This window comes from Brachyistius frenatus, unplaced genomic scaffold (assembly GCF_029030835.1).
Source record: "Brachyistius frenatus isolate BFR_SWC_R1_liver_20210118 unplaced genomic scaffold, ASM2903083v1 Contig_73, whole genome shotgun sequence".
Lineage (NCBI taxonomy): Eukaryota > Metazoa > Chordata > Actinopteri > Embiotocidae > Brachyistius > Brachyistius frenatus.
In genome coordinates, this window is record NW_027210672.1 from 879,991 (window position 1) to 906,602 (window position 26,612).

General features: G+C 39.9%; 3 protein-coding genes across 4 annotated transcripts; 1 reads left to right on the forward strand and 2 right to left on the reverse strand.

Annotated features, from left to right (window-relative positions):
- The first annotated feature begins 37 nt into the window (after positions 1–37).
- Positions 38–9,612, forward strand: ripk3 (receptor-interacting serine-threonine kinase 3). Of its 2 annotated transcripts, none has more exons than XM_069708058.1 (13): positions 38–83; positions 1,475–1,638; positions 1,714–1,882; positions 2,067–2,222; positions 2,939–3,084; positions 3,395–3,444; positions 4,168–4,326; positions 4,590–4,672; positions 4,809–4,872; positions 5,624–5,688; positions 6,889–6,940; positions 7,082–7,251; positions 7,531–9,612. In XM_069708058.1, exons 2-13 carry the CDS (start codon positions 1,481–1,483, stop codon positions 7,762–7,764), a joined length of 1,506 nt encoding a protein of 501 aa, XP_069564159.1. In that variant the 5' UTR covers positions 38–83; positions 1,475–1,480; the 3' UTR covers positions 7,765–9,612. The 2 variants fall into 2 exon arrangements, with proteins under 2 accessions (XP_069564159.1, XP_069564160.1); XM_069708059.1 differs by lacking the exon at positions 38–83 and adding an exon at positions 131–202.
- A 1,567-nt stretch (positions 9,613–11,179) lies between these two features.
- Positions 11,180–15,201, reverse strand: LOC138626387 (cerebellin-1). The gene is made up of 4 exons (XM_069707989.1): positions 15,094–15,201; positions 13,197–13,926; positions 12,455–12,574; positions 11,180–11,781 (listed from the first exon to the last, which is right to left on the reverse strand). Exons 2-4 carry the CDS (start codon positions 13,500–13,502, stop codon positions 11,584–11,586), a joined length of 624 nt encoding a protein of 207 aa, XP_069564090.1. The 5' UTR covers positions 13,503–13,926; positions 15,094–15,201; the 3' UTR covers positions 11,180–11,583.
- A 934-nt stretch (positions 15,202–16,135) lies between these two features.
- LOC138626338 (E3 ubiquitin-protein ligase TRIM39-like) lies at positions 16,136–24,702 on the reverse strand. The gene is made up of 11 exons (XM_069707913.1): positions 24,672–24,702; positions 24,469–24,507; positions 23,261–23,409; positions 22,525–22,795; positions 22,344–22,435; positions 18,400–18,627; positions 18,169–18,316; positions 18,063–18,089; positions 17,883–17,947; positions 17,383–17,505; positions 16,136–16,944 (listed from the first exon to the last, which is right to left on the reverse strand). Exons 1-11 carry the CDS (start codon positions 24,700–24,702, stop codon positions 16,540–16,542), a joined length of 1,578 nt encoding a protein of 525 aa, XP_069564014.1. The 3' UTR covers positions 16,136–16,539.
- Between the last annotated feature and the right edge of the window lie 1,910 nt (positions 24,703–26,612).

Below are 26,612 nucleotides of genomic sequence, written 5' to 3' on the forward strand. Positions count from 1 at the left end.
ACCGAATGAGAAGGAGGGATTTCACACTCTTGATTCTCGCTCGGTACGGTTGAATAATGAGGGAGAGGAGCAGATCCCTGAGGGTGAGTGGTTCGCTTTCTTTCAGGAAAATCACCTTAATGCTCTTCTCAGTGTTGTAAGAGACTCTGGTAGTGAGTTTGACTTCAAATCGTTGGACTTTGTTGTGGTTTCCTACTTTCATGTAAGTTTTTACTCCTATCTCACGTTTAAGAGATGTAAATTTGCTGTTTTAAGTTCCTGTGTTCAACTAAAGTAGAACTACAGTAGAACCAATTGTTTTTTTTTAATTTAAGTCTTAGCTTGTGGACACAATAGCAGGTAAATTTTACCTTACAGTATGTTACAAGCAACAACATAAGCTACTCTACAAGAATTGAATGCAACACAATGTCAAGATAAGTGTCACAAAGTTAATAATTATGGCAGGGCTATTGTATTTTTCTTTTTAGCAGGGGTTTCTATTATTTTGTCCACCCCTGGATTTTCTGTTGCGTGCTAAGGACGCTGAACAACAAAGAAGACGGTTTCCTGTTGGTGTGCACTTGTCTCTTTCAAGACTGCCACGTCATGAAAAGAATGAACCCAAGGGTAGATTTCAAAAGGGATCCCAGACAAACACTTCAAGGTCCTCTGAAGATACATTGGACCTTTTTTGATGAGCCACGGGAGACAGAAAAATTAAACATCGTCCTGAAAAACTAAGGTCCAGATAACAAGAGCTACATGAGACCTGCTGGTGAACACAGTGAAGCATTTAAAAGCTAATAAGGAAGTATTAAGGTGCGGTGTTGTTTCTGCTTTCTACAGGTGGCCAAAACATCGGTATTATTTTTGCTGTCGGAAATCTTATTTGTGCGTATTTGGAAATTGTGGAGATGAAGTGAAAGGAGACTGGAGGAGAACGATCACATGTGGTGGTTCCCGGTTGCTAAACCTCTATGCCTGAACTCTCACACAGGCTCAGTTATAAGGGAACACATTCTTCCTGATAAGGACGTGATTCAGAATTCATTCTTCCTCACGGATAGTCTGCCAGGCTGTATCCAGTCTCGGCATAATCAACAACAACCTTGGACAGTTGGTTCATGAGGTCGGGGTGTCCCTATGGTACCTTTACCTCACCAGCTTCACGGAGTCAGAGGAGTCTCAGAGTATGACAGGCCTGAACAATTCAAAACAGGATTTAACTGACAATATTTATCCGTGTTTACTCACTAACATTTTTAGAATCGGACAAGATGTTAACTTCGGAAGATACCTTGAATTCAAGCCAGATCTGTGATCGTGAATTGATGTGGCTGTGTTGTTGACACCTGATCGTTGAGGTTTGATTGAACTTGCATGCAGACATGTTTAAATCCCCAACCAAGTTTTGTTCCAATTTTCTCTGTTCTCATTCACTATTCACTCAACTGCGGGGGTTGTAACTGCCGTCGCCACCTTCTTCTTCCAGTGAACCATGGCACTGGTCAGCTATTCCCCTCCAGTACTGATTAAAGACTCGACTGTGGAGAACTGGAATGTGATTGGCTCTGGTGGTTTTGGGCAAATCTACAAAGCCAGGCATCGCCAGTGGTGCTGCGATGTGGCCATTAAACTGCTTCATTACGACGACGGGTAAGTGTTTGCACTGTGTTTCTGTTAACTGGTAATAAAAGAGGAGTCACTCACAGGACAAACCAATACCCACAGATCCAGCTCGTCCTTGCTGCACGAAGTCGACATGATGCGTCAAGGAAGCAACCCACACGTCATTCAGGTCCTCGGGGTCTTCAAGGGTCGACCGCCTTCCTCTGCATCCTCAGCACAGCTCGGGCTCGTCATGGAGTTCATGGAGAAAGGATCACTGGCCTCCCTGCAGGTAAACTACATTCATGGTCCACCACTCTGGTTCAGGATGAAACATCTCATCAACCTTTTGATTAGGGGGCTCCAACCAGTAGCTCATGAGCTACCGGGTAGGTTTAGACACAAAACCGAGTCGGCTAGGTCTGTGGGACCATTGTGGTTTGGACCTTCATTGTAATTTGACCTTCCTCTGGTAGAACACCTTACAAGGACCCCCGCCCTGGCCGCTGGCCTTCAGACTGACTCACCAGGTGGCACTGGGGGTAAACTTCCTTCACAGTCTGTCCCCTCCGCTGCTCCACCTGGACCTGAAGCCCAGCAACGTACTGCTGGACTCCTTTCTTAATGCCAAGGTGGGTCAAAGGTGCAAAATTGCTAAATTCTCTCTTATTACAGCCTTTCACGTGCGAGTGTTTATTTTGTTTCCACAAACAACAACTTCATAGAAACTCTACCACCACTGTGACTAAATTTTGAAAAAAACACTTGACCTCATAATCATGCTGAGCACCATCGCTGATCGCCCTTCAGAGGGGCTGAGCAAGCGTTAATGTAAACAGGGTTTCCAGACGATAACCACAGCGAAGGAAACTGTGAGTAATCGTCTGGCAGGGCTAAACTAGTGAGCCACGCTTAATGTACAGGCAGATGGAATCACTTGGTTTTTAACTTCGATAAATCTTACATTAAAACGCCTTATTTCAGTTTCTTCAAACTAATTTTAGGCCAGACTGTACATGGAGGCTTCTCGTGACTAACTCGTGTCTACTGGCAGCATGTTGGGTATTAATGAGGCATCTGTAAATTGTAGCTGGAGAAAATAACCTTGGTCACACTCTCCCCTTCTAAACTGCATGGGAAACATGGAAACTAAGGATTTGTCCCATAAAGTGCTGCGTAATTTTCTTCTTCTTTTTTTTTTACAATGGATTTTTACAAAATTAGTCACACAAAAAGTATCACTCAGGAATTGGTATCTAAATCAAGTATTGAAACATTGTGAAAAACACAGGCATGTGTAACAATATGCCTGTTGCTAATTTTCTTCTCGATTACCCTCTCGCTCTAGCTTACGGATTTTGGCCTCGCTAAGTTTTACCAAAGCGTCTCGCGGGGTTCGAAGAAGAAAAGCGAAGAATGTGGAACGAGCAGCTACATGCCACCGGAGGCGTTTGACATGTCGTACACGCCTTCGCGGGCCTCTGACATCTACAGGTAGGCGAGTTTTATTGGTCAAACAATAATTTATAACAACACTTCTATGTTCTTTTGTAGTTTTACTCTAAAACATATAAAGGAAACAGAGTAGAAGCATTTAAACATTTCAACTTCCAGGTACCAGGTGTGACTTCCTCAGTCGAAAAAAAATGGATGCACACCTTCCTCTGGGCTCTATGTATTCGGACACAGCTTGTATTGTTGTTATTGATGTGATAAGGAATCAGATGAAAACAAACTGCAAGCCAAGCACGAATAATTAAAATAACTAGTGATCCTATCATGTAATTCTCTGTCTCTGTTTCAGCTATGGTATACTGCTGTGGTCCATTGTCACAGGGAAACCACCATACCCAAGTGAGTATCTCTTTACCCTGCCTGTAATAGCCTCGCTCTCCTTCTTTAATAAACCCAAACAACTTTTAAAAATTCTACAGTCAGTTTAATCCTACATTAAGTGAGTTTTTTGGAAACAGAACTGACATATTGTCACTATGTTAAGGTTATATGGTGAACCTTTTAGTAAACATCTACCAATTCAAATTTGCTACATCATTGGATGGCATGTTTGGCGCACTCTCCTTTTAGCTCTTTTTTGGTGTCATGCATCCCCCGAAGGAATTATTAGTTTTTCTGGCTGCCTAATGCTGCGCTATGTTCACGAGTTTGTTGCTAACTTTGATGCTGAGCAGGTTGTGTACACTCGGCTTTTTAATGCTTATTTGCCGAAAACCACAGCCTCAGTGAGTGATGGGAGTGTTACAGTAGAGTAAAGTTAGGGTCCAGCAAAACAATGAGCTGAAAGGTGCCAAAATGCTGCACAGAGCTCAAGGGAAGTGCGAAGATGAAGGAAATTTCTCACGTCAACTCACTTCAAGTGACATTTTTCAAACTCATGGGCATTTAATCCTATGTAAACAGAAAGAGATTTGTCAAAGCATCTTAAATCTGAAGAAATATCTGGGAAAAAAAAGCTTCAGCGGAGACCCTTCAAATACTCAAGTATTTCAACCTGACATAAAAAAGTTCCCCATGTTTAAAACAGCTCTGACACTATTTTCAACCCTTCCTCAACTGCAGATGCAAAGACCACATTGGTGCGGCTTCGCATCCCGGAGGGGGACCGTCCGTCGCTGGAAAAGATCAGGTGTCAGGCAGGAGTGGCAGGATTGACAACACTCATGGAGCTCATGAAAAGATGCTGGGAGGAAAACCCCAACCGAAGGCCTTCCTCCATTGGTAAGAAAGCAACCTCATTTACCACGAAAACCGCCCACCTGGAATCAGAGGAGCGCTTAAATGTCAATAATGATCATGAGCGGGTGGTGTCGTTTAGTGAGTCGGTCAAAAATATGGACAGATATGTCAACAGCTATTTGGATTTACATTTTGTAAATTCAAGGGCCATTTACAAAAATATTTACTAAGATTTTACTATCGACTGTACATTGGCATTGTAGCTGCGAGCCAGTCGATCCAAACCCTTTTTATGTTGTTTGTAGACTGCACAACTGTGACAGAAGAACTGCATAAGATGCACAAACATGCCATTCTTGACGCTGTCCATGAGGTGCTGAAGATACTGGTAAGGACCGCAATTCGTCACAGACACTCATGTAATGCTGAGATGTTGTCAAAATTTTGACATACGCTCAGCATATTCATATTTCTTTTCTAAATTTACGCAATAGCCTGTGTCATTCTTTCTCTTCCCCTTACAGGACCAAAAAGAGGAAGAACGAATAGTGGAGCAAGTTCAGAGGGTTTCTATCACTCAGACTTCAGGTCTGTTTTATATATGTATAAGTATATAATTGTATTGTGTTTGATTGGTTTTTTTTTTTTACACTTTTTATGATTTCTCTGTCCAAAGGATAGCAAAATGCAGCTGCCAACACATATAGAGCTCACCAATTAAGATGTTATATATCTTGTTTGTTTAATCTGTATCGATCTTCTAATCTAACTCTCGGCGAGAAAGCAATTTAAAAACATTTCCCATGATGATTAGATGAGAAGTTCAAGCCTACATTAGAGTTTTATTTTAAGATAACCGTTTTAGCTTAGCTAAAATGGAAACAGATAGCCTGCCTCTGTTCAAAATTCAAATATTATCCCCACCACCTCCTTTAAATCAAATTGATTAACATGCTTTCTCTTTCGTTTCATCACACCAGCTGTTTCCCCCTGTCTTTATGCTAAGCTAAGCTAACCTCCTGTTCACTGTAGCCTCATATTCAGTGCAATCTTGGCAAGAATGAGCCAATCTCTCCCTTTATGTCTGTGACTCCTGTGTTCTTTTAGTAGTGTGGTGTTGTAAGGTTTGTAATGTATTTTCGGTTGTGTGTTAAACAGAAGAAAAAAATCTCTCAAAAACATGAAAAAAAAAGTCTAATTACTTGCTTTTCTGAAACTAAAGGTCTTTTAATGTGATCAAGAAGCTTGACTGAGTCAGTTAAAAAGATTAGAATTGCTGTCACAGGTCTAAATTTACAGCACCAGTTTTCACTTTTATATGTTGTTGTGTTTTTTACAGTGGGTGCCAGAGATGAAGCAGTGAACAATTGTGACAATGTGCTGACGGGAGGCCCGCCGGTCCAGGTGAGATTATCACAATTCTGCCCGAGAGTGACCTTCACTTGTCTTCATTACTCACTGTTGACATTATTGCTCTTTTAACTCAAGAAAAACTTTAAATCAATGACTCACAATGTGGTTTGATTTCTTTGCCACAAATTAGTCAACGCTGCAGTGTCTCCACTGAAAATATGTGTCTTTGCTGCAGTGGGGAAATATCACATGCATCACTTCCTGCTTTACCAGGGGGTTTTTCAGCATTCACCATTTCAGTATTTTCACACAGGAAATGTAGAAGCCTGAATAAAGTGCGTAATGTTTGGATCAAGAATGGATGGATCGGTGATAGGCTGTCACTTTGAGTTGTATGACCTAAATAGTTGTTAAGCCACTTACAGTGCTGTCTCAGCATTTTTACTCAGACTCTGAACAGTTCCCACATCCTCATATGATCGTGGGCCATAATTGGACTGATCTTTAACCCTGTTAACCCACTTTTTATGTCTGAATCTCTCCAAATGTCATTTTCGTTGTAAATGCCTGTACTTACCCTGAGGAAACCATGTGTAAAATATACATTTTTGTGGCATTGTTGTCAGATTTAAATCTGTCTCAGTCCCAGCTACATTCATCTGTGGAAATCTGTTCGCAAAAAAATGTTCTGCGCAAATAAGAACCTTCGACTTCAGTCGTTAAATACGTTCAGCAGCACCGGCAGTGATTGACAGTGTTATGTTTCAAAGTAGATCAAACTCATGCTTGTACTACATACGGTTGTAGAACAGCTTTCAGTTTACTTTTCCTTGACGAGGCATTTTAGGAAAATTTTGCTGGAATGTTCAGGGGTTAACATCTCTTGCTGAATAATGTACAGTTTTCACGGAAATCTTATCATCAACCTTTTGAACATTCAACATGTTGAATGAAGGCAGTCGGAGAAAAAGTTGTTTGACTGGTTAGTTGAGGAATAGATCAACATTTTGGGTAGTGTGCGATCGATTCTACTCTCAAGCTTACAAAAGGTAACAAAAATGTGTCTACCATCACCTCTTAAGCCAACTCTTCAACACATTATATCTCGTTTATTCAATCAATACAAAAAAAAAAGTGAAAAAATGAGCATTTTCCTCATTTTGGTCTTAAAGGAGAATTGAACCAACACCAGCAGGAGTTGTCATGTCGGCTGGGCCACATTTACAAAACATGTACTTTCTTTTGTTACAGGAAGTGGCTGGTGGTTGGCCTGCAAGAGATACTGACAAAGCAAGACTCAGAGGTAAGAGTGAAGTTGATTCTGAAGCATCACGGAAACCGCGAACGTAGGATGGAAACCTTTTCTTTCTTTTAGATCCTTATTTCAGACAGACAAATCGCCCACCATGTCTTGAGGTTTTCAGATAAATGTGTTTCCTTTCAGATTCAACTTCACCTCGAAGATCAAATCGGTGTCACATTGACCAAGCCAGCTCATCAACGGACTACAAAGTCAAGCCTTCCTCTGTTCATCCCATTCAGTCATCGCCTCCTTTGACTGGAAGAACGTGTCAAGGGAGCTCAATAAAAAAACAACTACTCCCACAGTGCCAGGTGGGTTTTTTTCCACAATCATTGGGTTGACGTAATTTAGTCAATGTTGTTGTAGAAATTGAGCAAAAAATACGTAGGCCTTCTAAAGCTGAATACTTAACAGCTGAAAGAACTAAAAATAGCTTCTTGAATTAGCCACTGTAGCGTTGACATTATTGTTTAAATATGGGACAGACTTTTGAAAAGTCTCACATTATGTGTAATATACTGGTTTCAGTTGGGCACAGAACAGCGACTCCGGACTAAAATTGCTTTGGTTTTCCTCTCTTTTCTCCGCAGCGTCAGTTTTCCAACCCCGACACCAAACCTGCAAGTGGCGTCAACATCCACCTCAGCAACGTGACCGGATTTCAGCATGGCAACAACAACGTCATGCACATCTACGCCAACAACCCCTTGGAGAGGAGGCGACACCCGACAGCGCCGCCTACCGTCAACCATCCCAATGCCGTACTGAGGCTGCAAGGACGTGACAGGAGGAGTTGGCCGAGCTCACATGGAGCTTCTCCTTAATTTTCTTTATTTGGATTAACCTACGTTTAAACATCATGTTGAAAAGATGTAAAAGCTTGGCTAAATTGCTTTTATAGTTTCATTTTTCATCTTTTTGCTTTTTATTTTGTTTAAATCTGGGCAGGATTCAGATTTGTGTTTTCGTAGCATTTAAGGCAATGTTTTTGTTTTTTAACAGTCTTAATTTATTCTGCTTCTTTAGTTCCACAATTTGACACCAGTGAAATGAACCTGACACCTCCCTTTTTGCCCTGTCAGCATTATAAACATGAGCCAAGTCTGGTCATATGGTTTTTGCTTTTTCACCAATTGTGGCCAACAAATAGCCACAGCCGCCGTGCCAACTCTCCGTAAGGTGCCAAAAATCGCCTTAACAACAGATTGACTATTAATTAGAGCAGGTGTATATGTATATATATATATATATATATATATATGGTTTGTTTTAATCCTAAAGGCTAGATGAAGAATGACAGAAATTTTTCTTCCTGATATGGGAATCGCCACACCTTTGGTATGTCATTGGAGGTTAAAACAGACATGAAGAATAGGATCCATTTACCATGACTTGCTCTGAAATATTTCAAAACATTCTGTGTATATACAGTACATGTTTTTGAAAAGTGCCAAATCCAGTTTTTTGTACTAACTGCATTGATTTTTTTTTTATTTTTTATTTTTAAACTTGTCCTTTTTTGGGCATCACGTGCAGCCAAGTAAACGTAAAAAAATGTCAAAGGGATTTTCTAAAACTATCAAACACGAGGTTGAATTTTAACACAAGTGTGCATTAAATGACATGTTGGATTTGAAGATTTCACTCGGTAGAAGCCTAATGTAGCTTCAATGATGTGTTGGAACAATCATGTGAAATATTTGTGATATTGCTTTTGCATAAGACGTTTGATTTTTAGAGGATAGGTTTGATTTGAACACAAATCTCAGGAAACAACAACAATATGTATTTGTTTGTCTAAATGTTGGTTGCAGGCCACAAATATGTCATTTCTATAGCTTATTGTAGTCTTTAGCAAAAGTTACTCGGGGCTAATTACTGTTTTTGTTGAGGACTATTTTCAGTCGCGGATGAACACGGACTTGGTGCTTTAGTGACTATTTACAGCAGCAGGATGATGTACAGTACGATTGACTCAGTGATATTTAAAATATTGCCAGACCCATGTTAACAACCAGGTGATTGTTGTAGTGAAAGACTTATTGTTTACAATGATACAGACTGATAACTTCTGCATTTGTACTCAGATTTTGTTGGTGTTATATTTATTTTACACTTTTTATGTTTTGTGGTCCAGTTGTAAATTCTCAAAAAGTTCTCATGCCAGACACCAAAATTTGAAGCGTTTTTTGAGTTGGGATTTCAAGAGTTGAATATCCCCAAGCTGCAACAAATAATTGATTAGTTGTCCACCAGAAAATGAATGTGAAACTGTTCCTAAAAAAAGAGATAAATGTTTTTAAAGCAAAATTGTCAAACATTCGTCAGTTTTTACCTCTTAAATATGAGAATTTGCTCCTTTCATCTGTTACATTGACATCTTAAAATGGAAAAAAATCTACTGTGATTGAAGAATATCACAGAGTTCCTATAAATTGTTCATAATTAGAGGAACCAACCATAAGAAAATGTATCTACAATTTATTTGATTAATCAAAAATTCTTCTCAAATGAGAGAATTGATTTAGATTTTCTTCTCGTTTAAAGGTCACTACCAATTGTAGTAATTGAGAGGTATTTATGTGTGCTGGTTTTTTTTGGTGGTTTTTTTTTTTTATAAAGGCCCAAAGAAAACAAAGAAATATGTAAATAAAATATAAGATTCACTCTCCTTCTCTCAAATTATTTCAATCCTTAGGATTCCTTTTTTTTTGTTGAATGTTATTTAATTGTGTTTGTGCTTCTCCTCTGTCACTAATGTGAACAGGAACTTTCTTTTTGTTGTTTGTTGATGAACTCTGTCTGTAGGTGTCACTCGTGTATCTCTTTATGTTCAGTAATGGCATCTCTTACTGACTTCTAGCTGTGTAATACATCACTTCCAGTTTACCAGGGAACTTTTTTTCCCACAACAAGAAAGAAGTTTTAAGGATAGTAAAAAACAAAAACATCATTGGCTGAATTATAATCGTTTTATAAGAGAAAATAATCTATAGGAACATTAACTGATGTGAAAAACATTACTTGTTAAGAGTTACATTTATTTAATTACTTGATAATAATGATAGAGTTCTCTGAAGTTCACTGTGATAGTTTTTGACATTGAACAGCCTTGTTTGTTTGTTGTTTACAGCTTTGGGAACCAAAGTCTTGACTTCACATTGTTCTGTTCTCCAGACACGAGTCTCTAAAGTGCTAACACAGACCTCCGCTGTGCACCGGGAAGTTGACACTAATCGGTTGTGACGGTCCAGTGTGAACTCAGCAGGCTTCTGGCACCGGTTCCCTTCTCCGCTGCCAATCCTCCATCTGCCACCGGATACACCGCAGAGACGGGCACGGGCGCTGTGCGTCAGCCGGGACGAATTCCAGACGTCAATGTATGTATACTTTAAGTTTGTTTTTGCAACAAAATTGCAATTTTAATGATTGAAAGCCATTTCTATATAATTCTGCATGTGAACAGCATTCATAATTTTGTATGAGCACTTTTTTTGTCAAAATGTTGCGGCGAAAGTCATCTGTTTCCCTCAAATACACCCAAACAGCGGGGATGCTGTTTATGCTGTACTATTTTCAGAACAACCGTCTGTCTGCATGGAGCAGTTTAAATTGCATGAAGCCTAATAGAGGTGGTGTGGAGCCCACAACGGTGTCAGCATTTAATCAAGGACGCATGATATAAAGCAAGTAAAGTGTGATGATAATAATGAAGTGATTGACTCAATTCATACTTTTTCTCAGAGTCTGTCAGTCAAATCTTAAAACACATTAAAATGATACACATATTTTTCAGTTTCAGACCTTCCAAAGACCATGTCTGTCATGAATAGACATCCAAAAGTCTGCTTAGAAAATCAAGAGAAAAAGACACTGCAGAACCTGCCTGAACAATCGTCAAATTTAAGTTTCCTTCAAGTATAAAACGAATACACCAACAATTGTCAGGGCATTTTGTGGTACACTGCAAACAGGGACTGGTAATTGCTAATTCGGCATACTTTGAATGGAGCCAATTTACTGAAGTAAGTGAACATTTTTTAAAACGTAGTACAAGCTAACCCAGTTGACCAACCATTGTACTTCTTGTTTACAGCCCCCAAAGCTCTCACAATAAGGGACCTGTATAACTGATTAATAGATAAATAGTTAGATAAATATGAAGACGGAGTTGTTAGGAGGATCCAGTTTTTCAAGTTATAGATAGATAGATAGATAGATAGATAGATGAAGACAATAGACACAGTAGTTTTCTTTATTGCCACAAACATTTGCATCTTCGTATTTCATGCACTGAAGGAAAAATCACAAACAATAGACAAGTCGACACCTGGTAAGCTAGCACAGACAACACATTACAGTCTGCTTGTCAGACAACAGACAGTGAGCCATAGACGGTCAGTGGAAATGGAAGTTACACACAGGATTATTTGGTGCAAAATGAATTCGCCCACTCATCGTGTGATTCACATAAAGATGCATCAAAGCAGTTTGATGCTGATCCCAACATCGGCGTGTATCCATTGCTACGTTCTCCTTTATGTAAAGGGCTTTCAAGTAACCAAACAATCTTTATTTTACACCTACTCCGCAACTCAATAGCTGTGACTACCATCTCCCTCTGAATCCTGCCTCAACCAACCCTACAAGGGGAACACCAGAAACCCAGAGAAAGTGGAGTACTTCCAGCCTCCCATCAGGTTCCCCCTCTCCAGTTTGAGGTAAGTCTTGTCGCCCCTCTCCATCATCACCAGCCCGGCGTTGGTGGCAGCTTCCCTGGTCACGTCCTGGTCGCCAGCGAAGGCCGAGATCACAGGCCAGCCGTTTAGAACCAAACTCACCTGGGAAGGATGGGATAGATTAAGAAGGGAAAGTTGAGACATCGCAGAGCATGCGCAGGGAGGCGGTGGGTCAGAGGTCATGAATCACATCGGTGTTGGTGTTGCTGGATTCCCTCAAGTGCTTCTGTAAGGCGGTTAGCTTAGCTTAGCACAAAGACTAGAAGGAGGCTGGGCTCAGTCTAAAATTTAAAAAAAAAAAAATTCTGCAAATTAGCTTTTTCCAGCATGCCTTCTTCCTTCGTAACTTTTTGAGATTCAGACAACCAAATTAAATAGGTCTAAGAGATGGGTCGAAATACGATTTATTTTTTTAAGAAAACATGCGGTTTTGTAGCATTTTTGAGAAAGACAAAAAACTATAGCCTACGTGAAATGGGCTATGAGTTAAAAGCATAAGTGCACGAGGTGGGAAGGTGATATATCTAAGTATCTAGGTATTTAAGCAAGCTGAAATCTCCTTTAATTATCCAGCTATAGTTGACTTATTCTGAAACTCTTGGTTTCGACTGAGTTATGACTAATTTTAGACAGAGCCGAGCTATCTCTTCCAACATGTCTGCAGGCTTTATGCTATAGGCTAAGCTAACTGGCTATATACAAACCTGAAAGTAGCATCAACTCTCTAATTCTCCTTCAGAAATGTCCAACTATTCTATTAAGCTGTTGGCCTTACTTGGATTGTCTGCCGGTTGTAAACTTTCACAACGTGAAAGCTGAAACTGTAGACTCCTTTTCTGGGTGCCACAAAAACACTCCTGGCTGGGTCAAAATGGCTGCCGACGTTCACTAAGATCTAAAAGGAAAAGGAGACGAAGAAATTCAACCAGTCTCTGATTCAAGCAATTAATATTCCACAATATTTTTCAATATTTAATCAGAAATCAAGGAATTCAAGGAACTTTAGTGACACTTGTTGAGCCACCGTTTTGTTAATTTGTCATCATTTATTCAATTTTTGCCCGTCTGTTGGTCAGTCAGTCCAACGGGCTCAAACATCTTACAATTAAATCTTTGTTTCTTTTGAGAATGAACTCTGTGGACTTTGGTGAACCCCTAACCTTTCATTTTACATCCACTTTGCACAGAACTTGGTGCAGCCATTTCTGGAGCCTGGAGGACGAATCCCATTGATTTTGGTGGTTTTCCTCTACAGCTATCATGTCGATAAAATGTGCGGTTTATAACAGAGATTTGACTCCCCGTCAGGATCAATCTTGATAAATGTGTCCAATTATTTGGTTTGTGACCAATTCCCTGCAAAAACAATTGACATGTCAGCCTCAGCTATATTTGCTCAGGTAGCACTTTGCTCTGAACTACAATTTCCCTTCAACTTGTTAGAAATCCATTTGTAACTGAAAAAAACCCCACCAAAGACAACAGGTTCATTGTCAAAACACACTACTGAAACCCACCTGGTCAAAGTAGATGGTCATTGTGCGGTTGCTCATCTCCGAGGGTTCGTGGTTGGTGTTCCTGATGGCCGAAAATGCCACCCGACCAGTTCCCGACCTCACCGACATGCCCAGAGCGTTGCCCGACGGCTCCGCGGACGGCGTGGAGTCGCACACCACCAAACACTTTCCCTCCAACACGATCGGCTCCGTGTCATTCTGGCAACTGACCTCCGAGGGCCCCCGTTGCACGAGCAGCAGCAAACCAAGGAAAAAGACTGAGCGGGGGGCTATGAAGGGTTTAGCGGAAGAAAATGGACAGGACATAGTTCCGAACTTTCCGTGTTTCTGGTCTTTTTGTTTGTGTTTTTTTTACTCCAGAACGGCCACCGGCGGCTCTTCAGCGAGAACGTGTCGTCTTGGAGCTCAACTCACTTGCGCAACAAGGTCATGATCTCACCTGGAAAGAAAACACCGACCAGGAGTTTCTCTCCTCTCACGGGACGTTGAGTGATGCAGGTAATCCTCGACTAAGGGTTCTGCCAACGCTGGCTGGACTTGGACTCTCTCTGGTGAGTACTATTAGTTGGCACCACGATGGCGGCTTCCCATAACAGCAGACAGGAAGACCATATACAGGCAGTATAGGTGGAGGTATCCAGATCCTCACACCGCAACGGGAATGGCCGTCAGCCAACTGGGCGCAGACACAGAAATCCAAATTGGTTTGGACACTTTCGAGGCTTCAGGCCTGTGAATCAATAAATCACATGACATGAATTTGCCCGTGAAAAATTAGCGTAAAACTTGCATATTCTGCACGCATGAAAACAATGACATGAATGGAGATTTTTAGAGACTTTTTGATTTATACGAAAGAGTTTTAACAAGATAAACCAAATTTGCAGGCAGTCATACAAAATATGAATTCTTTTTAAGATTGACATTCAATTTTCTTGCTTTTATGAGAAAAAAATTATTTAATCAAAAACTCCAAGAATACACAAAACTGACCCCCCCCAAAAAAAATTACACCACAGAAAGTTTCTGCTGCTTCCCTATATTCACCAAACATTTTGTGTCTCTCTTGTCCTGTGCTTGAAGCTGTTTTTGGTCTGCTTGTGTATAAGTCCATCATCAATCAATCAATCAATCAATCAATCAATCAATCAATCAATCAATCAATCAATCAATCAATCAATCAATCAATCACAATATATACCAAGTTCGCAAAACGTCATTACCATCATTCAATTTTGTGTTTTTATGTTTGAAAAACAATATAAGAACTGGAAAGAGGTTCAAAAGCCACCCGAATGGCTGAATACAGCCCAGAAAAGTGGTGCTACATATCAAAGTTAAAAAACTGTCAAACCCACAATGCTATGAATATAAATAAAAAAAAAAGTTCCAATCAACTAAGACTAAGGAAACTGTGAAAATTAAGCTGCCATGTTAAAGAACAAACTGAGTGATGAGGTAATGCTTTGGCCAGGAAGAAGCCCGCGTGTGTGACGCCAGCTGGACTCAGGAGGAGGGAGGGGGGCAGTGGACTGTCACAATCCCACCACCGAGAGGCCATCTGTGGGTAAACACTCCCACAATTTCACCTCGTGCACCTTTTCTAATTTGATCCCACTCTCTGCACTTGCATTCCTTTACACGAAAAAAAAAGCCCATGAACGCTCGCCACAAAAACACAGCAAAGCAATCTGCCATTCTGTCGAGTTCACACCGAAGTTCAGACGACAGTTTGATAAATGACAAAACGTTTTAAAATGGAGCGACATTTTCTACTGTGCAACCGGAAGAGTTTTTTGTTAGATTAATCCACGTCAGTCCCCAACAACACAGCCGACAAAAAAGAAAAAGTACAAGCACATTGAATCATGCAAACGAAGGCCAGATCTTCACCCACCTCTCTCCTGAAGCGTTCGCAGCAACACACAGAAACCAGCTTGCTTAAGTAAAGTTTAAGCATCCCAAGAACCCGGTTCCCCCGTTACGTTCAGCTTTATCTACTGCTCCTCTCCCTCTCTTTTCCCCATCTCTCTCTCTCTCCCTCCCTCTTCCAGGGAACCCCTGCGTTCGAGCAGACGTTTAATCACATCACAAGCATTGCCGCCCTTCTGCTCTCACGGCTCCTCGACCCCCTACTGTACCAGTCCCCCCCCCTTCTCATCCTCCCCTTCACCTCAGATGTCAACGAAGAAGATGATGGAAATTAAATATTTCCTCATAAAACTGCCATACATCCTTTCTGTGCTAGAAAAGAAATTGCCATTTTTTTTTTGTAAGTGAACGACTTATTATAGCTAACAGTACAAGCAGTGATGTAATGTTGATTTTGTATTTCAGATTTTTAACTCTTTTACCAGATTTTTTTCCCCCCCAATGGTACTCTTGAAAAGGGTTGAAATCATAGAATGTATATAAAAGTGGACGTGGCTTCCGGCTTTGAAAAATGAGGCCAATGTAGAAGTGCTTTAAGCTGCAATACCACCGGGTGCCACTAGAGGTTTGGCTCCAAAAGGCCTCTGGCTCCATAGACTCCCATTCAACTAGTCTCATTAAATTCTCAGTCAAAATTTTTTATCCACGAGTTATCTTGGTGTTGTTAGCTAATGTCACTCCTTCTTATTAGTTTTCTGGCGGTCCATCTGAAAATAATCACTTCATTAGTGATAAAATATGCTTCAAAAAGGGTTTTGGGGGGGGCGTGTCTGATTGACAGACCTGTGGTGCAGTCAGGTTTCCCCTCTTGGTGGGCGCTTGGTTGAAACGCAAAACTCTCGACACCGACAGTATTGGTTAATAATTGTGTTTGTCGGCATGAATATACACAATATGTTTTATATTATCCGTAAAAAATAACATTCATACTTAACAGACTTTGATCAAAAGATTTAGTTCAAGTGAAAAAACAGTCCTTGGGTAGTTTTTTTAAAAAAAAACATGGCATTTATTTTCAGTTTCACCTGTATCTCGAGTTATACATGCCCCATATAGGTTATGGATTTCAAATATAAAAATAAAGTTTACCTTCAACTACATCTAAACATTTTATCGACATGTATCGTCTGGTATCCTCCTGGAAAGATTCCTTTGAATCAAAAGCACAGACATTTTCACATCAACAAGAGAAAAAAACTTGCTTACATTACAGGCAGTAAAATCGTGCCCACCATGTGTTTCATGGATTAAAACATAACTCATGAATTTTGGCCTGTCGCGAGCCCGTTTTTTCTCAGTACTATTCCAGTACAAAACATTTGTTGAAACCAAAATAGGTTAAAAATTCACATAAACGTTAGAATATCTGTTTTTCAACAACAGTTCGCTTCATCCTTTTCTTATGACAACCTCACACGTCCGACTCAATGGCTACGTCCCGCTCGTCCCTGGCGCTTCTCTCAAGGGGACAGATGACCAGTGGGGCGGCGTTTTTCCCGTCGTGTTGAACGCAGGGGTTGAAGTACGGGTAGAGAGGCTCACTGAAGGCACAACCGCTATACGTGTAAATGTGAGTCTTTGCCTCCGCGTCATAGAAGGAAACGGATCCTTTCTCGTAGTCCAGGAATATGCCGACTTTCTGGGGGGTTTCCGGGAGGAGGAGGAGGGCGACGGAGGGGCCGGCGCAGGCGCTCACACTGCCGCCTTTGCGCCGGCAGATGGCCCAGTAACCGCTGCCGGGACGCAGCGTGATGGCACCTTTTCTGTCGATGGACTCCCTGGCCACTCCCACAACCCAGTCGGTTTTATTCCCAACCTTGAAGCATAAAATACACAAAACAGACTTAGAAAACACTTTATGGCACAATTGACATGCGTGTTTTTTTAATTTTTTTTTTAATCTGTTATCTGCATATGTTTAATGGGTTATTATTTTAAAATACAGTAAAGAGAGCTTGAATTCGGCATTAGAAATAACAGAATAAACTTGTTCATTATTGGACTCGTATATATGTTACAACTGAAAAACCTTGACTTCTGTGCCACAAGATTTTTGACACAAGCGTGACTCCGTAGCTATGGTTTTGATTGTTGTATTGAATGCGCACTTTGTTTAAAACCACCAAAACATGCCTTCACGCGGCCACTTGTTTACCTCAGTTTGATTGTGTGTACTCTTGTGATGTCATTAGTTTTCATGGTCAAACACACTAAATTTGATTCGTTAAAGTCTCTTTGTGTTTTTCTTCTTTACCTGAACTACCCAGTAGCGTCTTCCGGATGAAAAGCTTTGTTTCCCCAGAGCGCAGATGCAGGAGTCAAACCGCTCAGGGTTGTCTGGGAGAGGGGCCTTCGTCTTCTGGCAGGTGAGGCTCACCTGAGAGTCAATTTAATCATCATCACCATCTTCATCAGATCAAACATTTAGGAACATTGTCATTATTGTCGCTGCCGATTTTTTTCAGCCTTATTGTTTTCACGATCAAAGCATTTTTTCTTTGCCTAATTGTAGGTGCCTCCGAATCAAATTCTCAAATACTTTCCACAGTTGAACTTTTGCCAAATTTAGCATGGGAAGATGTTGAATCATTTCCACCTCTTTGACTCAAATGTAGCACAGCGGGGGAACGTTTCAGTCTCTCACTGTCCTTATACTTTCAGATGTGAGACAGGAATACTAAATAAGTACTCGTGAAGAAATGTTTTTATTTCTTTTAAACATCTTGGGTCGACAATTGTGCGACTGGACGATACCTTCTTTCTGTCGGGAGACAGGACCAGCCAGCCCGACGCAGTCTCAGGATCCAGAGTGACATCGACTGCAGAGACGAGAAAAAACAACAACAATGAGTCAGGTAATAAAAACAAGACGCTGACGCAGGTTAAACTAGCTCAATGGAAAAACAAGTGTCAGATGATTGTTCGTGGACACACCTGCATACTGATTCATCTTGTCTGCTTCTGCAAAATATCAGAGTTTCCAGTTATTTTCATGCTTTTATTTTTGCAACCATCTCTTGAATCGTTGGGGTTGACTGACCTTCTGCGGACAGTTTGTGCACGGCTTCCTGGCAGACGTCCACCAGCTTGGCGACGACTCTCCTGACCGCCCCGACGCAGTTGTCCGAGTGCACCGCGACCTCCGGCCAGTCTCTGGTGGAGGGGAGGCTACTCAGAGACGGGAAACTCTGAAACAGGAAAGGGTTTCTTATGAGTACGGTATTTAAGATGTCGATGCAGCTCAGAAACATTGAAACATAATATATCTAACCTGTAGGAGGTGAAGGGGGCTCTGAGTGATCTCCAGGTGCTGCAGCTCGCTGCTCCTCGTCTGCAGGTCCTCGGTTTCCCGCTCCAGCTCGTCCAGCAGCTCCTCGGCTCTCCTCTCGGCTTCGCGCTGCCTCTCCTCGAGCTCCACGACGAGCCCGGCCTGCTGCCTCTTGACAGCACCTATCAGCATGCTGCAGACCTGAGAGCCGCTCTGAATCGCTCTCTCTGTGATTCATAACAGCCGTTCACAAACAACGGGTGACGTCACCGCTGGTTGCCTCTTGGTTTGTCAGTGAGTTTTCCAAATGTCAGTAGTTTTGCAAGCATTTAATCATAAGCAAAAGTCTTAGCCGAATTACTATTTTGACCTGATAAAATCACCAAAATCAGTAGGATTCATCGTCTGGGAAACACGCAAGAAGTCACCACAATCTTGCGCTGATCCTTAAAATAGATGTTGAGATATTTCCGTCTGGACAGAAGTGGTCCCTGGAACCATGCCTCTAGTATTGCTAAAAATGGACGCATATTTATAGTGCTGTGCTGTATATTTGAGCTCAGTAGCTTAACAGTTCTTTTACAAAACAAATTTTCTCTTGAGAGATGCCAGTCTGGACTGTTTTCTCGGCCAATCGGGATGCAATCTGTGCATCCCAGTCCAGGGTCTCGTGAGGCCTGTCCTACTTCAAACGCTCCTCCATGTGCAGCCTTCTTTTGTCCAAATTTATATCAACGTAGATTTGCCTTCCTCAGTTTCCCACAATCTGTTATTTTTCAAGACAATTGTAGCGTTAGTATCAGCTCACGAAGTCGGGAAATGTTTTGTGGGAATTTGCGTTCAGATTGTCAACAGGCTTTGTCAAACTTTGACTTCAAACATCGCGGGACCAGTTAAACAGTGCGTGTTGGATGTTGAAGTAACACAACTGGGAAAACCCCCAGTTACACGTGTGATCAGTTCTGACAACACAGTGCTCGTTGTTCACCTTTGTTCGTCGATGCTGCACGACCAGTTTCTGACCTCACCCGCATACTGGGAGCGTTAAGCTGATCAAAGGCGGTGCTTCAGGGACATTTTCCATTAAAACACGCCACTAAGTCGGAGTTTTGATTCACAGTAGCTTCAGTTTAGTCTTTGTGGAGGGACGAAGAAAGACGCAGCCATCACTGCTTCATTTTATACTCAAAGCCCTGTTTTGATGGGGTTTTTTTATTTGATTTTTATTGTATGACTTTAGAAACTCCTCGTGGTCACTTTGAAAGAATTTTGCCATCAGAGAAATGTATTAGATGCTGTATCTAATACAATTCTCCATTAAAACGTCCCTTTTCTTTACAAATGTGGAAAAAAAAAAAAAACCTGAATTAATCAGTATCGAAAAAGATCAAATCAAACCTGCACGCTTTGTCACTTTTAGGACAAAAACTGTCGTAAAAGTCTGTAAAAACCACCTTTTCATATCAACATGATGATTATTTTTTTTTTTATCAAAACGAGCTCATGGAAATTGACCGAAACATGAACACAGAGACGATCCTTCACAGGTTTGTTATATTAAGATGATTGCTAATTATCAACATTTGTCAACGGTCACAGAATTCAGTTCAATTTTAATTCATATAAAATCAAATCATAACAGAAGACATCTCAGGGCACTTCACATCGGAAGGTCGAGAGGAAAATAACAATTTCGAAAATTGTTCATTTATCAGAAAAGTCTGCGGGTTTTTTCAAGACAAACTGAATCCACGACCATCCAGCTGACATGTCAGAGAAGTCGGTGTCGCTCATCAGAGGAATAACGGTGTGTGTTTGTCTTATACTTTATTGCCACCAAGTGGAGCAGTCTGAATATTGTAGGGGATGATGACATGTTTTCGTAAAAAATTCAACCTGCATTAACACCAGAATACCACAGTTCACTAGAGAGGGCAGGACATTATTAATGCTAAAAAAAAAAAACTGAACCCTCGGGACATTTTTGTCTGTGTCTTCCAGAATCATACAAACAAAAAAATGGTACAACACAATGAATATAGCTGGTTAGAGTTAGGCAAAATCACAGTTAGTGATGGAAAAATAATGAACTCATCATACTTGTCAAATGTTTGTCTATCTGTTGCACAACATGGTTCTATAGTCTCAGCTACAACGTCTCTGTACTTTTATCTTGTGACCTACGACCTCACTCAGTAGTATCTACAAAATCAGATATACAGAGGAAGTGGGGATGACTGTCAACTTTGTCACACTGTATAAAAGCTGAACTACAGAGAAGAGACTTCGAGCAATGCTGGACACCTTTCTCTGAGTGTACATGTATTTGCTCCTTCTTGCAAGAATAAATGTCCGATGTGTTTGATTTTGAATACAGCCTCTGAGTAATTTTTCCAAAAGTTAGGTTTAGAGGGAAATAACTATGTTAGAAGAGCTTTGTTTTCATGGTTAAATATCATTAAAAAAAAAATTTCCAGACCTTGGATTAAGAAAAAGTGACAAAAACAGTTTGATTTTCTTCAACTCAAAAGATTTAATGGACCCACAACAGAACACACAAACACCTTCACATCTTTTGTAACCCAGTGTTTACAGGCACAGTCTCCAGTGACAGAACATTTGTTAATATAATCTCTGATTTAATATAATGGGTTGTACATTTATGCTTAAAAATGACTTTAAAAAAAAAAGTTTAACATACAGTTTGCATTAGAGGAGGATACAGAGCTTTGCATCTGTTTTACATCCTGAATGTCTGCTGAGATGATGGAAAACTGGTCTCAAACCATCTAGGCAGTAGGAGATTTCCACATTTTCACTGTTTATTTTATTTTTTAGGTAATTGTTTAACAATATTTATTTTGTTTGACAAGAATGATTTTCTGTCATGATTTCTATCTTTTTTTTCTATTTTTCTATCTTCTTAGTAAAAGGTCTGGGTTTATTGTGGATCTTTACTTATGTAATTAAGCACTATGTTTGTATGTAGATTAAAACACTCACTAAAAAGCATGTTTCAGCACACAGCAGGCATATATATATATATATATATATATATATATATATGTTTTTTTTGGGGGGGGTATTGTCAGAAAATCTCATGAAAAAATAATATATAAATAAAGAAATGCTACGTAAAGATTCATCACATATCGTGTTCGACAAAATACCTCAAATAAATCTGACTGTACGGCCATAACTGTATCAGAGAGACATTAAAATTAAAATTAAAATGAAAAACATGAACATTACATGAAAGAAAAGCATTGTTAAGTGTTAAAAAGTGTAGATGGTCACGTGCTCCATAAAACCTCCTGTAAATCTGGTGGAGAAACTTCAACATATTCAAAAACATTTATCTTCTAAACCTTTCTAAAATTATTTTCAACAAACCAGTCATATAAATAACACATTTGCTATTTTTAAGAAACAAGTTTCTGCTCTACTCTATGAATCACACCAAAATAATAAATGCTTTATGTGATAGTATGAAATTTAGGAGTGATTTCTATATTGATTAATATTTCAGCCTAAAATAAAAAGCTTAAAAACACACAGCAACACATCCTATAAGTACACTTTACCACTACATGACCATTTTTATTTATACTATGAATAAGATAAGAAAATAGGAAAGTAAGTTACTCGTTGGTCTTGTCATCGTTGTTGAAGATTTTATTGTCCGACTTTTTAACCCATGAAATTTTGATATCTGTTTTGAACCATTTCTCTTTCATCTTCTTCTCCATCTGAAAAGAAAATGTTAACATCTATAACAATAACTGAAAAACCAATGAAATGAGTCAATAACTTTCTTTTGATTTTATTTTCCCAGTCTTCTAAAAAACTACATATCACTGTTTTTTTTTTTTTTTTTTACTGTCTGTCATTGCAAATTTTTGTCTACTTATATTGAAACATTAATTATCAAAATGTCCCACACTTACCAGGTTCAAGATGGCGGCCGTCACAGCGGGGTCATTCAGGTCGATTGTGGATTCCAGTGCAGTCAGCTTAATGCGAAACGCCTGCTTACTGTCTGTTGACAAAATGCAAATACAGATCAACGAGGACAACTGATTCAAACTCGTCAGTGTCAATGCAACATAATCAATAAATGTGACTTACTGTCGTAGCACATGAAAGGTAACTCGATGTTACAATGATTTTCGATCCACTTTCCATGGCTAGTAGCGTTGATCACACTGGCAGCACAGTTCCCGCTTCTAGCTGTAGGGCGTCCATCTTGCCAGTATTTGAAATTGTGCCGAGTGTTGTCTGACCACCAGATCCAGGTGGGTCTCCGCAGGCCAATAGCAACCAACTTATCATGGGGAACCACTCCCTGTATCGCTGCGCTCTCTTCTTCGCTCCTCACACTGGTCAGGTCTGTGTGTTTCTGCATACAGTAGGTCCGAGCTTCATGCCATGTCTTTGATTCGTTTATGAAGAAATGACTCTCTGGAAAAAAAAGTTTAGTGGTATTTATTTGCACGTATTTGGCATTTTTGCAAAATATATTACACAATCAATCAAAGTTGCCACTTGTTTTTGTGTTTTAAGGCTACACACATACACATGAAGCAATAAATGGAATCAAGAATATAGTTTTACACAGTTTGGAAAAATATTTTTTGGTAACGTTTTACTCACCGACTCCACTTGTGTTTTCATAGCAGACAAATGGAAGCAACTTATCGCATCGATAATCAAACCAGTGACGCCCAATGACCCCAGCGCATAACTCCCAGAGATTTCTCATGTTATTTGGTTCATTCTGTTCCCACTGTGTAAATTCCTTATATGGCTGTCCATTATGAGACCACCTCCAAGTCCAGAATCCGTCATATAGTCCTATCCACACTTGTCCACTGAAGCCACTGCCGGCAGCTGTGATCAGCCGCTCCATGTCCTCCATGTTGTCTACGGTGGCCAGGTCAAGGAAGTGTTCTCTGCAGTGCTTCCGGGCTTCATGCCAATTCTTCGATTGGTTAATTAAGTGGTAGCGAAGGCCTGAACAGAGAACTGTAAACACAGACACATTTTTCATAAACAAGTTAACATTGAAAGGGGCTGTTACTCTGAACCACAACCAACAAGTCTTTCAGATTAAGGTGTAAGGTACGGGGAGAGGATCATATTTGGGTCAAATCAAGCACTTATGTTAGGCTACATAACTTCTTGTTTGGGTTCAAATTAATCATTTGTCATGGTTTGAATATTTTCATCAATAAGGTCAAACAAAAAACACAGCGGTGAACACAAATTTTGCAAAACGGCAATTAAACACACGTAGTGAATAAATCCTGAAGTAAACATCACTCAACGACAACAAAAATCATGTGGATCCAACACAGTTTGAACCTTAATGGCTGGTGTGTACTGAGATTGCAACGTCCCATACATGAAACAAACGAGCCATATGTCATCATGTATTCCACATTATATTTCATTGTTTGAAGTTTGACAAGTGTTTTTAATTACGTCACTGTCTTCTGAAAACACCACCAGCTGTTTACCTCCACAGAAAGTGAATGGAAACATTTCCGTTGCATTTGGACGCACACTTGACTTACATGACAACCACATCAAAGTTAATGAATGATCGTAGTTGTAGTTGGTAGTAAAGAAGTTTTTAATGTACAATAGTTGTCCACAGTATTTAAAAATACATATATAAAGGGCAAATAATCACAACCGACCGTACGTAAATCATTGTCGAATAAAATCGTTATTATAAATCAAAATTTGAATGCAAAACTTGGGAAAAATATATGGAAAGAGAAGAATGCATGCACATTTACCACTGGCTGCATGAAATTGGGCAAAGTGGCAGCTGCCTTTGGAAATGTAGCTGCATGAGCAAAAAGATTCAAAGAAGAAAAAAAAACTACATAATAAATATGCAGGAAAAAAAGAGAGAAACTGGAGGAACATAACAAGAAAGAAGAGTAACTACACAGACAAACACACCTCCACCCCGACAGACTGCTGACAGATTGTGAGCATGTTAGAAGTACAACCATCTTAAATTTACTGTTAAATTAAACACAAGTAAACATGCAGACTGACCTGATAGAAGGAACACACACAGCACGGCCCTGGTAGCACCTGTGGACAAGACACATCACAAACTGTCAAGCATATGAAACTGTTAGAAAATGAGATTCTGCTATAATTCAACTTTCAGGAGAAATTATACACAAATTTCTTCGATTGAAGAGGGAACATCAACTTTCCCTGTTTTTTCTTATATTTTTAAACATGTTTCTTACCTGAATAAACTGGTCTGATAGTAGGCGACATCTCCAAACTCTCCCGTTCTTGTTCTTGATCTGAATCTGACTGGGTTTTTATCTGCTCTGCATGCTTATGTCTCCCTCTTCTCCTCAGTTTTCTCCTCGTTTCTCATCTTTAAAACAAACTCTGTTCCCGTGATGCAAAACACAGCTAATCCCATCTGAACCGAACGCTGTCATGAGATCTCCTGCAGCTCCTATCGAGACCCTTTCCCTCCAGGGAAATAGTGTGCGACATGGAATTAGACTCAAACAAATCTAAAAAAAAAAAAAAAAAAAAAGACTTCTCATTTAACGACGATTGACATTTTAACATATCTCATAACTGCAAAAATTTTAACATGACAGGGTGTCAAAGAAGCCGATATCAAGTGGTTGAAGTAGGGGTGATGTCGAGATTTTTTTTGTCATGTGGAACCGGTAGATAATATTAAATATTAAAGGGAAGTCTTGGACTCACAGCTCTGATAGTGTTCAGCATCATGCAGTTTTTCAACATGAATTTAAACAAGTCGTTTAACCACAGTTAGAGAAAATGCTTTTGGCTGGCAGACAGTGGTGGTAAGTGAAGGTAACTGTGATACTCGTGCAACAACAAAGCAGCGTAAAGTTATGGACTGTGGTTCTGTGTTCAGCGATGCAAAGCAGATGTAAAGCCACATGGACTCACCTGATGCAAAGAGCATGACGTGAGGTGGTGTGCGATTCCCGATTTGGATAAATAAATCTACAAAAAAAAGTGAGGGGGCTGTGTAAAAGGAAAATAAAACAGAATGTGATGATTTGCAAATCGTGTAAACTCTTATTTAATTGAAAACAGATGAAAGACAACACATCAAATGTTGAAATGGAGAAATGATATTGTTTTACGAAAAAAAAAAAAAACATATATATATATATATATATGAGACTGCTTCTCTGGGATGCTCTTTTTATACGCAATAATGTTACTGATCTGTTGCCAATTAACCTAATTAGTTGTGAGATGTTCCATCAGATGTAGTTTTAGCATCACACAACTTTTTCAGTCTTTTGTTGCCCGCGTCCCAACTTTTTGGGAAACGGGGTTGTAATGATATACTCAGGATGATCCCTAGTTCTACCACTGGATACAGTCTCTTATTCACTCTGTAATGCACACACTTTTACAGTTATGACACATTGTAAAATGTTAATCATCCTTAGATGAGAAGTTATTTCTTGAATACACAACTAAAATCCCATTCTGAGGTTGGAGGTTCTTTTTCCTTTCTTGTTTTTCAGTGTGATTTGTTTGAGTTAAATCCACGCCAGACACAATTTCCCTGTAGGGAAAGGTCTCAAAAGGAGTTGCAGGAGATCTCATGACAGATGTCGGGCGAATAGATCAGCAATATTTTGCATATAAAGGGTTAAAAATTTGTATTGAAGATACGAAGCAAATTGAAAACAAAGGAGAAGAGGGCGAAACGGGGGCGGGGGGGGGAGAGAGAGAAAGCAGAGCAGCCACTGTTGTCCAGGTGAAACTTAAACAGTCCAACAACTTTAGATCAAGAACAAGAACGGGAGAGTTTGGAGATGTCGCCTACTATCAGACCAGTTTATTCAGGTAAGAAACATGTTTAAAAATATAAGAAAAAACAAGGAAAGTTGATTTTCCCTCTTCAATCAAAGAAATTTGTGTATAATTTCTCCTGAAAGTTGAATTATAGCAGAATCTCATTTTCTAACAGTTTCATATGCTTGACAGTTTGTGATGTGTCTTCTCCACAGGTGCTACCAGGGCCGTGCTGTGTGTGTTCCTTCTATCAGGTCAGTCTGCATGTTTACTTGTGTTTAATTTAACAGTAAATTTAAGATGGTTGTACTTCTAACATGCTCACAATCTGTCAGCAGTCTGTCGGGGTGGAGGTGTGTTTGTCTGTGTAGTTACTCTTC

What these genes read in the sequence shown, in the direction of transcription:
- LOC138626338 (XM_069707913.1), bottom strand. Translation starts at nt 24,702, where the DNA reads ATGTCGCCTACTATCAGACCAGTTTATTCAG. An exon ending in GCACAAACTGTCCGCAGAAG is followed by an intron (nt 18,090 to 18,168) that starts GTCAGTCAACCC and finishes GATATTTTGCAG; the next exon opens with AAGCAGACAAGATGAATCAG. An exon ending in GACGCTACTGGGTAGTTCAG is followed by an intron (nt 16,945 to 17,382) that starts GTAAAGAAGAAA and finishes TTATGCTTCAAG; the next exon opens with GTTGGGAATAAAACCGACTG.
- ripk3 (XM_069708058.1), top strand. Translation starts at nt 1,481, where the DNA reads ATGGCACTGGTCAGCTATTCCCCTCCAGTACTGATTAAAGACTCGACT. An exon ending in AGGGAAACCACCATACCCAA is followed by an intron (nt 3,445 to 4,167) that starts GTGAGTATCTCT and finishes CCTCAACTGCAG; the next exon opens with ATGCAAAGACCACATTGGTG. An exon ending in ATGAGGTGCTGAAGATACTG is followed by an intron (nt 4,673 to 4,808) that starts GTAAGGACCGCA and finishes TTCCCCTTACAG; the next exon opens with GACCAAAAAGAGGAAGAACG.
- LOC138626387 (XM_069707989.1), bottom strand. Translation starts at nt 13,502, where the DNA reads ATGTCCTGTCCATTTTCTTCCGCTAAACCCTTCATAGCCCCCCGCTCA. An exon ending in TGACCATCTACTTTGACCAG is followed by an intron (nt 12,575 to 13,196) that starts GTGGGTTTCAGT and finishes TTTTCCTTTTAG; the next exon opens with ATCTTAGTGAACGTCGGCAG. An exon ending in ACAACCGGCAGACAATCCAA is followed by an intron (nt 11,782 to 12,454) that starts GTAAGGCCAACA and finishes CATCCTTCCCAG; the next exon opens with GTGAGTTTGGTTCTAAACGG.